General features: G+C 35.4%; 1 protein-coding gene across 3 annotated transcripts in view; it reads right to left on the bottom strand.

Moving 5' to 3' along the window:
* The window catches only part of TESK2 (testis associated actin remodelling kinase 2), a 60,126-nt gene that overhangs the window by 37,524 nt on the left and 9,161 nt on the right, over positions 1 to 13,441 (bottom strand). For all 3 annotated transcript variants that reach the window (XM_058178550.1, XM_058178549.1, XM_058178551.1), the window contains exon 3: positions 8,837 to 8,958. In XM_058178550.1, coding sequence (XP_058034533.1) covers positions 8,837 to 8,958 — 122 coding nt within the window. The remainder of the gene's footprint in view (positions 1 to 8,836; positions 8,959 to 13,441) is intronic.

Genomic DNA, 13,441 nt, shown 5'->3' with positions numbered 1-13,441 from the left:
TCCAGATCTACCAATCGAATCTCACTGAAATTATTAGGCCTTCAAGCACAAAACCACTCCATCTTGCTGATGGAGAATCTTAACTTGTTCCTCCCCATTCAGTTCCAGACAACCTCCAGAGTGGAGAGTACTTTGACAGAATCATCTAGGACAGTGATTCCCAAAGTGTGAGCCGCGGCTCCCCAGGGAGCCGCGCCACCGCCACAAGGGCGCCGCGAAGAAGCAGCGTCCGCTCCACACGCGGTGCCGCGAGATCCCAGACGTACAAAGCCGGACACGGCCGCAGCGACCGGGACTCGCACACCGCAACTCGGGACAACTCCAAAAGCCAAGGGACCCCCGCGCAGCCGCACCCACACCCCCAGCGGGGCAGGCCACAGCAGGCAGGAAGACGGCAGACGCCGACGACGGACCAAAGGAGAAGCGCGAGCTCCGGCCCCGCCCGCCCGCCTGAACCACAGCGCCCGCCCAGACCCGCCGCCTGACGAAGCAACGGCGCACCTCCCCTCCAGTCTGCCCGCGACGCCACTGGCCTCCCAGACCACCCGACACGCTGCCCAACACGGCCGCGGCCACCACGCTCGACGGCATCGGGAAAGAGGGGCTGCGCAGAAAATAGCAAAACCACCCCGTTGGTTCCTCCCAGGTGAGCCAGGCTGGAGGCGAGAACAGCCACCTCCTCCACAAGGCGGAGACCCGAGGGAACAAGGGGATCGCGAGAGGCCAAACTCCGAGACCGAAGCAGGGACCCCCACGCCTGGGAAAGTTCCGCAGAGGCCGCTCCCATCAAAGGAGACGGCGCGTCCATCAGCAAATCCAGACGGGCAGACCCTCCTCTGTTATTGCCTGCGTTTACTGTCATGCAGACGGCGGCTTACTCATGAGGGCGCGGCTTCGAAAAGTTTTGGAGGCGGTCATTCCCCAGTAGGGCATTGCTTAATGGTGGTTAAGTTACTTTTCAAAAGCTATTTTTCTGATCACCCTAAAATGGACAAATTCTTATTAAACTTGAATAATAGTTGCAAAGCCCTAAGAATATTAATTCCTTTTGCAACGTCCTATTTGTGCGAAGCTGGGTTTTCGGCAGTCGCGGTAATAAAAAGTAAATATCGCTCAAAAATTAACCTCGAGCAAGAAATGAGAGTCGCTATTTCCAATTTTACTCCAAGATTTGAGAAGTTGTGCAGCGAACAACAAGCCCATCCATCCCATTAATAATTTTAAATCATTAAACGATGTTCAATAAATTGTGAATTTAAAGCTCGTATTTAATTTATTTTTCAATTAACCTAACCTTAACGATCTAAAAAGTAGATTTCCAAATCCTTAAAATTAAAAAAAAATCAGATGTACCTATTAAGGGAGCCGCGGAAAAAATCCGAAGTGTTATGGGAGCCGCAAACCGAAAAAGATTGGGAACCTCTGATCTAGGAGTCAAGTTGGATATCATCAACATATCAATAAAATCTAGGCTTGTACCAACATATTTTGCTGTGGTGTCATGTATATAATAAACAGAAGTAGGAGAACACTGAGCCCTGTGGCATCCCACAATTGAGGGGCACAGGCCTCAGTCTTTTCCCACCATACAATGAAGCTGTCTCTTCAGAAAGGAGAAGAAAACAATACCCCCCTCCCAGATGTCTCAAAAAGATAGCATGATTGATATTATCAAAAGCTAAAGACAGATCAAACAGAAGCATGAAGGTCATTCCGCCTCAATTTCAGTCTCCTCAAAGATAACCTATTATCCATTCACTTTCTCTACCCCTTCCCACAAAAATTGTCCAGTATATCAGACCGAATGAATCAGGAAGGGTCAGAGTCTAAACTGCTGTTCACTTCCTCAGGATTCCCAAAATCAAATGCATCCTCAAATTAAGAGTCCAGAAAAAATATGAAAATAAGGGGGAGGGGGGAGTAACACTACTGCTTTATCTTGTAATTAAAGTTAAGTTTTAAACTAGGAACAAGGACTGGATTAGTGTAGCATATGGATTCTTTGATGAAAACTATTTTCAAGTGGTTGTGCTTGTGCTATTATAAAATGGTTAATATAATTATATTCTGGAATATTCACTTTCAAAGGAAATGTCATTAATTATGGAATGGAATGCTAAAAACCTCTTTTTTGTTTTTCAAAACTTACTTTCACAACCTCTTTGTAAAAATAGAAAATGCTGACTGAATATCAAAGTTATGACATTTTTTTTCCTGTGTCAGCTTTTCAGAAACAAACATATTAAGATGCACTGGAAATCCAACTTTATTACAGAAATTAAGTTCCCAAAATTTCTTAATCTAAACAGATCATACATGTACTAGCTACTAGGTACAACTTCCAACTGTTTCATATGGTTAGGAAAACAATTTTGCAGTCAGAAATGATATTTAGAGATATTGATCCATAATTTCAAATTACACATAAAGTTTTAGTGAAAATTTATTTAAATTCTAAATTCTCAGTGTAGTTAACAGAATCTACCAAATGAAATATCTCACTGTTAAAAAATGCTTTCCAAACATAATTCAATGATAGTTTTTTAACCTATAAAATTATAAATGATCTAAGATGGCAGTAATTAAAGGACCACTTATTTCTTATTTCCTGTTTACTGAGATCTTAATCAAAGTACTACCTCAGTGTTTTAATTTAATTGCAACTTTTTTAATCCTTTTGTTGCTAGACAGCTTTGGGGAGAGAAAAGACTGGCTATCAAAGTGGAAAAGCAAGTTACATATTTGTTTACGTAAAGAATTGAAGAACTGTAGAAATCAAGTTATCAGCTCTTCCAAATATGATTTTTCCTACCTTGCATAGTGACTGTAAATCAGAGATGACATAAAGTTTCCTTAACCTCCAATTCTTGATCATCACTGGAAAGTTCTGAATTTGCTGGAAGAACACCTCATGGATTTTTAAAAAAAATAGTATTGTATACCTAGGGTTCACTCTGCAGCGCTGATCTGGCACATAATGAAGAGAAGGCTTTTGAAATCTCTTGATGTGCTAATTAATCTTAAAACTGAATCTTCCCTTATAATCACCTCCATAGAAGTCTGTGAAGAAAAGCATTCTGCATGTCATCAGAAAAATATGCAAATACATGTGATGAACACATGGACTAGGCATGTATTGGAAGGGAACTCCAGAAACCTATTTGCTTTGTATTGGAAAAGGGAAAAGTTGCTAATTCATAGAGTATTAAAAGTTTTAAGGGCGATAAATGCAGTAAAGGGCCTCTGAAGCAGAAAAAGCCAGAGGATGTCTGAATCCAGACATCCTCTGGATTCAGCTATCTTTAGAAAAAGATGCTCTTTGAAACTCCAAACTCAAAAGCAGGTAAACAATACTAGTGAGAAACAATTTGCAAATGGTAACAATAGTGTAAAATAGGGATGGTGGATTTAAAAGTGTGTTGGAATAAATAGCAAATAGAAGGACTATCAGATCTCTATGTTCATATAACGCACTTTTGCAAGATCCCCCAACTGAAAGACAGTTTACATAATATGTCTGAATTTTACTTTCACAACTTTATTTTTAGTAACTTAATTTTAAAAATCTTATTATGATTGATTCAAAAGTACATTATCTGATTCAGATTCTTTTCCAATCTATAATGTTCTTCTGCAAAACTTGCTGAAAGAATTATAATATTTCTATTCCTTCCTAAATACTAACATACAATAATACTCCCAAAATATGGATTGTTCTTTTGTAATAAACAAAAACAGATGAAATATAAAAAGGAACATTTGGAATGACTCATTTTTGCTTTGTTTAATTTGCTCAGAATGGGTTTAATTAGCAAGTGAATTGTTAGATTTGTGTAACTATATAGCAATTCTTGGACAGTCACAATTCTCCAACTCACTTCAAAGGATTATTGTTGTGGGTAAAAATTGGAGGAGGAAGAGGCATCACTTATGTTTACTGCCTTGAGTTATTTATAAAATAAAGGTAGAATAAAAAGTAAAATAAAAAAAAACTACATATGCAAGAATAATATGGTAGAAGTGGAAAAAATAAGATATGATGGAAAAGGACTATAAGTAAATATATGAAGATGAATGAATAGTTTGTCTATATTAAATTTTAATAGATAGAAATGTGAAAATAAGTAATTTGACAATATTATGAATTGTAATATCAATGTAAAAATGTTAATTGTAAAGAAAAAAAGGCTGAAATCATGAAAGTGACTATGTAAAAAAAAAGGAATAGAACATGTTTGTGACAAACCACAGTAGATGGAAAGGTGAAAATAAGTAATATAAGAATATTATTAATTCTGATAATGGAAATTAAGATGAATATTTTATTGTTCATGATTGGGAAGAGAATTAGAGAGATATTTCCAGAAATGAAGGAAGAATATAAACAACTGGAGTGATTGTAACAGAGAAGAAGCATAAAGCGTAAAGTGATGTTATTTAAAAATAAAATTTAACAGGATAAAAAATGATAGAAAGAAAATAATATGGCAGAATAATAAGAAGAGATGGAAAAAAATGATAAATTTGTGATAAAGGATGTATAAAAGAGATAAATATTGAAAAATGGGAAGATACAAGATATATTATAAGGATGATTTTGATTATATATGTATAGGATGTGACCTGGTCAGCATTCTGTTCATAAAATATGTATGATGAAAAGAAAAAAAATTCAAAAAAACTTGTTCAAAAAAACCCACAATTTTTTGTTCTGAAAAATATCATCGTTCCAAGTTATCTTTTCTATGTATCTGAATGCAATTTCATGCCTTTCCTTCATCTTCTTTTCTGTAGATAACATCCCCAATTCTTTCAGATGGTTCATCCATGACAATAATCAAAGATAATATATACAACAACTACATCTTATCAACATTAAGTTGCCATTTCAAGTTATATGCAGAGTCTGATCACTGATCCATTTAGCTCTATACTATCTATTCTGACAACAATTTCCCAAGGCTTTTGATAAAAGAACTTTCCCAGTACTGATAAAACTGGTTTTAACTGAGAAATGCCAGAAATTGAAAGTGAAATTTTTCAAATGCAAAGCACATTGTATTTTCCTTAGCACAGTTAAAAAACAAATAAATACCAGATACTTTAAACCAGGATACAAAGAAATAGGCTAAAGCCATTTCTGTAAAATACATGTAGTAAAAGTTCATTTCTAACAGAAAACTATTATCAGCTATGTTCAACTATGGAAGTGTAACACAAGTAGAAATAAGTCAATCAACTGTTTAGAAAGCTTACAAAAATAAGCAAACACCAGTAGAAAGTGATTCATAAATTTTACCAGTGTCAGTTCTGAATATTCTGTAATATATAGGTAACCTTTGGCAAAGTTGCTATTATATAAACAAAAATGTGAAATCAGAGCTGCCAGTTCTTTAGCTGGTGTTGGCCTTCAAGTTCAAGTTCTTCCCAAGAACGTAGGATGCTATAATGTACTGGCACAGTATACAACGATGATGGTGATTACTACTCTATTAAATCTGCATACCACCCAATTTTCAATAACTCTGGGTGACTCACAAAAATCAAAGAAAAAATAAAAATTAATGTAACTTAATTTTTTAAAATTAAAATCTTTGAATAAATGTATGTCATATCAAGATGTTTTAATAATTTCAGTCTGACAATACAGGGTTAAGAGAATGACTAACAATAAATTCTAAGTTAGATTCAAAATTAAACATGCTTCTTTTGGAAGCGTAACTATTTATTCTGATTTTATAACTTTTATTTTTTCCCAAACTAAGCTGATTCATTTAGAGAAAAAGAACACACAAATCATGCGTGACTTAGTTTATTATCTACCCAAATGCTTGTTTTTATATTTTTAATCTTGAGATTTCATGTTCATGTTTTTTTTAATATTAATGTCAATCATAGAATGATTGAGTTGGAAAGGACCACAAAGATCATCAATCCTCTGCAATGTGCAGGAAAAACTTATTAAACCTTCCTTGGGAGGTGAAACTTTGAGAGATATAACCACCTGTCTATTAGATCCTTGCCAAAGAGCAGGTGGCAGTCACAGCTAAGAGACCCTTTAGACAACATTGTATTGTATGCTAGTTGTGGCCCTTCCTTCATTGGGAGTCCCTGTACCAGTCACTTAAGCCCTGATCATCTCACATTTAGAGTACTGCAATGCACTCTACATGAGGCTACCCTTGAAGTGCATTAAGAAGCTACAACTCGTCAAAGTGTGGTTGCATAGGCAGTTCTTGGATCCCTAGGGTGATCCATGTTACACCACTGCTCTGTGAGGTTCGCTGACTGTCAGTTTATTTCCTTGTGCAATTAAAGGTGTTGGCTATTATCTTTAAAAGCCTGCATGATGTGGGCCCAGGTTACTTGAGGAATCATCTTATCCCAATGGTACTGACCCATCCCACTGATACTGGCAAAGGGGGCATGTTGTGGGCCCTGTTGGTCAGGGAATTTTGGCTGCTGGAGTCCAGAAGAGCTTTTTCTGCTGTTGGCTCCTGCCCTTCGGAACATCTTATTTCCTGAGGTGAGACTGAAGAAAGAAGTACATTCCCAGCTTGTACTTCTTTCAAAACAAGAATGTAAATAGCTACAATCTGGATGTAACAAAGGAACAGCAAATAGTTTAGTAGCCAATAATTTTTTTAAAAAAATGATTTTGCCATTTGAAAATTTCAGGAAAGTTTCTTGGTGATATCATTAGGCAGAAGAGCAAGGCTAAAAATATTAGCTCAAGAAAATAGGAATGAAAAGAGATGGATTTTCCCCCATAGAAGCATGGTGTATCAAATTCTACTCTTATTTTTGCTAGAAGCAGTAAAGCCAAAGATAATCTATTTTGCCATTGAATTTAAGCTGCATGATGTGGAGAAAAATGCAGGCTGGTGGTTAAATATGGCCTGCGTACAGACTACTCTGTATTATATTTTAAAACAATACATATTATATCCAAATATTTTATTTCCATGATTCCAAATCACATAAAAGAGGAAGAGATCCAATATCCACCATAGCACTTATTTTTTTCTATATTTATTATTTTTAAAGATTTTAAAAATAGAAATATGTATTCTAGGAAGCATAAAGTATGAATGGAATTTGCTTTAGGTTTTTTTATAGATGCCAAACATCATAAATATTTACAGCTATACATGTTGATTTTTTGTTTATTCTTACTACCCTTTAAAATTGGACAATCTGCCATCACTTATCTGAGAGGCCATCTCACCCCAATAGGACTAGCTTGCCCCACTGGCACCAGCAGAAGAAGCCTGCTATAGATGCATCTGTAGGCATTCTGGCAGGCAGGATCAGGGAGAAGAGCCTTTTCTGCCATGGTCCCATCCCTGTGGAATATTCTACCAATGGAGGTGAGAACTGCTACCACCCTTTTGGCCTTCTGGAAAGGTATTAAAACTTTGCTTTGCCAGTTGGTTTGGGGCCTGAAAGGGGGCACTTACCACTGTGCTGTCTTTTTAGTCCTGTTTTTTTTATATATAATTTCAAGTTTTAAATTTTCATAATTTTCATAATTTAATTATTTTTCTACTTGTTTTTTTATAATCTGTAAGCTGCCAATAGTCACCTATAGGGGAAATGGGTGGCATAAAAATTTTAATAAATAAAGTTTAATAAATTTATGTTCTCTGACATTTCATGAATTCTGTTCAGTTATACTACAGAAATTTCCAGTGCAAGCTAAAAATTAAATTAGTAGCCATGTTTATAGAAGTTAATAACATTCATAACACATTTCAAGGGCATGTAACATTAATACAAGGTTCCTCATACATTAACGTATTTCCCTAATTAGTCTAGACATGCATTTGAGAGATTAAAGTGATTAGGAAAGCAATTCATGCAAGCCATACTTACTTCTTTAGACCTTTGTACCAATTTCCAATCTGTTCAGTGTACAAAAGAATGGACCCTATATGTACATCAATATTTAGACTGGACATTTCATATATCCTACTCCAATACTTTGGTCCTTATATTTTAAACAGATGCCTAAGCAACAGATGTGAATATAACCAAATCTCCTTTCTGTGTAGGTTAGATCCCAGGATCTACATTTTACATTTTGCAGGACCGTGCAAAAGATTCAAAGGGGCTCTTTTAGTGACACAGGTCACTAAAGCAAAGGAAGCATTAAAATGCAGCTGTGCTATAAGAATAACTGATTAAACAGCTTTTACAGATTATATCTGCATACACATATATCTTCTTCGTTCCTATCAATCCCAGGGGAAGTGCTGTCTCTACATGCATAGAGGTTATATGGTAAGGTCTTCAACAAGTCACAACTTGACTCCAATACCTTAACACTTTGAAGGTGTGATTTGTTTGTGCCAAAATGCTTGGTGAAACTATCCTCTGAGTGCTTTTCACTAATATTTTCATAAATGTATTTGATCCGGGAGGCAAGTAAATAGAAAGGAGACCCAGAAATATAGCATAGACCAGAGGTCTTCAAACTTGGCAACTTTAAGACTTGTGGACTTCAGCTCCCAGAATTTTCCAGACAGCTATGCTGTCTGGAGAATTCTGGGAGTTGAAGTCCACAAGTCTTAAAGCTGCCAAGTTTGGGGACCCCTGACATAGACGAATAGAAAGGATTAAGAATAATAGAAAGAGACAAGGAACTAAAATATACGTAAGCCTGAGACAACATTGGCTTCTGAGCTTCCAAAGAGCACTGTCTGAATATTTAAAACATGAAAGATCATATGTGGTATGTAGTAAAATTAAATTTAATTTGCACCCACACAGACTGATACACTTGTAAGCACACAATCACATACATGCAAACACACACACACACACCTTTTCTTACTTTAATATGTTTGGATGAGAAAGTCTATTCATGAGCTGAACTTCTTTCAACATGTTTGCACGATTGCTGCTTAGTGTATTCATCTTCAGGGCCATGATTTGATCCGATACTCTGTGCCGTACCTAAACAAATCCAAAAAGAAAAAAGAAAAAAGATGAGCTCATTTTCCCAATGGAACCTAAGAAAAACATATTGATTCAACATTTAAACCATTCTTGACAAATTAATAAAAATTCCCACAACTTTCGAGGTTATGTAATTCCATTCTGTTTTATTAATCTATGTACATTTGCTTATTCAATTAGTAAAATCTTAATCCATCAAAAAAGTGCATATATTTTCCTTTTTATGGCTTTATTGGTAAATTAGTATTTGGGCATGTTTAAAGGGCTGATCTACACATTAGTACCATTTCACAAGCCATAAAGTCTTTTATGGTACTTCCGCAACAGACAGTTACTATTACACATCATAATGCTAACAAAAATTAATGTATTTTAATCATTTGACTTCTTGTTTGAATGCTAATATTTGACAGTGAAGCTTTCTGATTTGTTCAGTGTTTGCAATTGAGCACATTCCCTTCTACTGCAGTTATTAACTGGAAAACCATTGGAAAGGCTTTATTTCTGGGCTGGGTTGTACTTAATTTGAAAGAGCATCTTGGGGGACAAAGGTGCTCTTGGGCTGATGGCTTTTGTTTGAGGACCAAGTAGAGGCCAAAACCAGGTTGATCTTTATCCAACTTTGGCTGGTGTGAGAGATGTGGTGTTTCCTGGAGTAGGGGGCACTAAGAACAGTCAATCCTTTATGCTGGATTACTGTAATTTACTCTGTATGATACTGTCCTTAAAAGTCCACCTTGAAACTTCAGCTGGTACACAATGCAGCTGCATAGATGTTTTATAGGACAGAATTCATGTTTGCTGTGGATCCCAATATACTGTGGTATCCAAGAAGAGGAAGCATGGAAGCATGCATTCTGTATTTGCTCCGGAATGAACAGCAGCCTATCCTTTAAAATATTCCAGAATCTTATCAAGACAGGACTATTCTGAAAGGCCCTTAGTCATTTCCCACATTGCCTAGTTTAGAATGATGAAGCACTACAAATAAATGCGGGTGAAGGGTATTATAGTATTACAATAATTAGCAATAGGTTGTGATATTATTATTGTATTGTTTTATATGATTGTTTTTATCCTGCATATAATTGGATTATGAACTACATGGGTTGACTGTGATAGGATGGAATAAAATTTCATAAATCAACTATTAATTTGTATGGTTATTCATAAATCATTTTGTATAAAACTTCTCTAATGATTCACAGAACTCAGGAGAAATACAATAAAAATACAACACAGTACCTGTTGGCCACTAAATCCATGCAAAAACGTAAACTTTTTCTACACATTGACACAACTTCATTGAACCACAAATGATGAAACAGGGAAAATATTAGTAGGTGTTTGCAAATCCCATGTTCCAAAAAAAGAACCTGATGAACAAGATGCCGCAAATAACCTTCTAAAACTACCGAATACTTATAATTGGCATTTTAATTTTATACTACACATAGTTTGGTCTGGGGAAAGTTTTCATCGTATTTGTCTATTATTTTTGCTATGATTTTGCACACTAAGAGTATTGATACTATGGTATCTACTAAGCATAAACTATTTTCAGATATATCTCTCAGGTAACTGAAAATTTGCTAAAGACATCATCACTTAGAAACTTTTTGAAGCCCAATGATATATATACATTCTTGTACTGAACTACTTCATGCCTTCAATTCGTAAGTACCGTGAGAATGGACTAAGAACTTCTGAGACAATGCCTACTATCCTCCCCAAACTGCATGAGGAAGATCTTTCACTATAATTCTTAGACTGAAAACCTTGCTCTTCTGTAGAGTCCTTGGTACTCTCTGAACTTGATTGTTTTCTTGCAGATGTTTTATTGACATTTTGTTACCCAACTAGGTAACATCTTCAGTGCTAGAAGGAAGGGGAGTTCGTTCTGTTTATATACAATAACTTGCCCTAGATTAATTGCTTTGTTATCTTTCCCACCCAAACTTTTAAATAAATATTTCACTATATGATTTTTACTATTTCACTTTAGTAATTTAATGGTAAACTGCCTTGACTGTCCTGTTTGGGAAGCGGTATCTTAAATAAATAATCAAATTCCCTGTCCACTAATATTATATTGTTACATGATATTATATTGTTTAAGTAAGTAGTTCACTGGTTAGAATGCTACAGCTAAAATGAAATATGCTGCTATTTAATGCTGAACAAACTCTTACAAGAGTCAGAAGGTTTAGACTGGGAAAAATTCAGAAAATAATTTTAAAAGTTCCAATTTAAAAAGAAGTTTGATTCAAAGCAAAAACCAAGTTATGAATTACTCTTGCCTATTTAAGTATTCTCACAGAAATAGATACTTAACGAAGTAGTTCCAATTTAGATTTATGCCAAAAGAGTAATATCTATTCTTCTCTAAAGACCCAAACATATTTAATAAATATTACATATAATGGTTTGTACATATAGGTGGTCCTTATTTAATAACTACAATTAAGTGACCATTCAAACTCATGACAGTGAGTTTGACATGAACAAATGGTATTTATGATTGTCAAAAGTTCAGATGTCATAGTGGCCCATGATTGCATCTAGGTGTCAACTTCAAAAAACGGATCAGCCCTGCCACAGCCATCTTTCCATTTCTCAGCTGCCACACATTGGTGGGAGGGGAGAGCTGTGGAATATTGGACCAGAGAGAGACAACACATCATCCTGTGGTAACCAAGGTCATCGCAACAGGTGATGGCCAGAGACTGTGGGAAGCTGCCAAAGAGGCACCAGAACACCTAATTGTACAATGTTATCTGTGACACCGAGGGAGAGAATTATCTATTCTTTAATTATACAGAAACTGCGGGAAATACTTAAGAGCTGGTTTTGCTTTCAAACGTGCCAATATGATGTACTCAATAAAATGCTTCTTTGAGAAAACCACAGTCCTCCGTAGTTTGGGGATATATATTATATGTACATTTTCTTTTCTGTTTGATGAACTGATTTATGATGTCTCCTATTTAAGTGTCTCATAAAACTCAAAAACGTACACTAGTCGTATTCTAATATACCATGTGATATTGCTTACCATGGGTTTATAAGTGAGGACTTCACTTTTTTCTGACTCCCTACCAGCTTCCCCACTGATTTGACTTGTGGGAAGCCAGCAGGTAAGATTGCAAATCACAATTATGTGACTGCAAGACACTGCAAGGATCAGAAATGTGGACCAGTTGCCAAGCACCTGGTGTCAAGGTTCTGACTAATGAACCCAACCAATTCAGCACTCTGAGATTTGCAGTTTTGGGATAAGGGTTTTTTTATATATTGGGTTTTTTGTTTGTTTCATCAGTTGGGTTTTTTTGTTTTTGGGTTATTTATTTTGTACTTTTGAGTCTTAATTTGTTAGGACTTCTTTACTTTGAATGTTTTATCAAATTTCTTTGCTGCCTATCTTGCAGTTCAAGGTAACTCTGAGCTGCTTATAGTAAGATGTATATAATTATTTTAATCAGGAAATAAAGCCACAGGTTATGTTATCATTAAATCATTTCTACTCCAATCCCTTGAGATCAAATGCCAAGATCAATGCCTGAGAAAGGAAGTTATCATAGAAGTCACCTGTTCTATAACTAGGAAAAAGGTATTTTTTTCAAACTAAATCAAACTGAGATATAAATATTTATCTAATAGTTAATGAAAACTAAAAAGAAGCATTTAACTTTGCCAGCAGATGCATATACTGCAACCAACAGAGACAAAAATAATGTAACTAGTTTTTAAAATAATCCTACACATTCTATTTAACATATTGTAACTGATGGTATGCAGCTTTAGATATAGAATAAGTTGATATAACTTAAGTTTCATTGAAAATACTGAGATATTGGATTACAATAGAGCCCAAATTCAATTAATTAGTCTAGACCAATACAACACATAGAACTCTGAAAAGTGTCTCCTTGTTTGCAAGTTACAATAAGAGGAAGTACCGTAGATACTTCCAGTTTTAAAAGCTAATTCATAGGAATTTGCACAAGCAGCAAGGAACTGTGGCTGCACAATGTTTACATCAATAAACCTCATGTTCTAACTGCCAAAATGAAATCTCCTCACACCATCCCCCATTAACGTCTATGGTACTAAATTAAATTTGGTAAGAAATGCAAGGTATTTGTTTCCTAGAATTGTTTCCTAGAATCAACTGAATGTGAAAAAACCAAAATTTAAACAGTAGGTCTACAATTTAACACTTATCAAATTTGAATTATTATTGTATGAGATTTAAATTCATATATTTTTATAATAGCGGCTGGATTAGGGAGGGAATTATTTTGGTAAACTTACAATAAGGTAATAGTTTTCAGTCATTTAAGTCAAGATATTCCCTAGATAAAATACATACATATATACAAACGTGTGTATTTGTGTGTGTGTTTGTACAGACAGTATGTATGTATGTATGTATGTATGAATGTATGTATATAAACTACAGACTTCTAGTTACTTTTAT

The sequence above is a fragment of the Ahaetulla prasina genome, chromosome 3 (genome assembly GCF_028640845.1).
Source record: "Ahaetulla prasina isolate Xishuangbanna chromosome 3, ASM2864084v1, whole genome shotgun sequence".
Taxonomy (NCBI): domain Eukaryota; kingdom Metazoa; phylum Chordata; class Lepidosauria; order Squamata; family Colubridae; genus Ahaetulla; species Ahaetulla prasina.
Note: the sequence above shows the minus strand (reverse complement) of the source record. Positions and strands in the feature narration are given on the sequence as shown.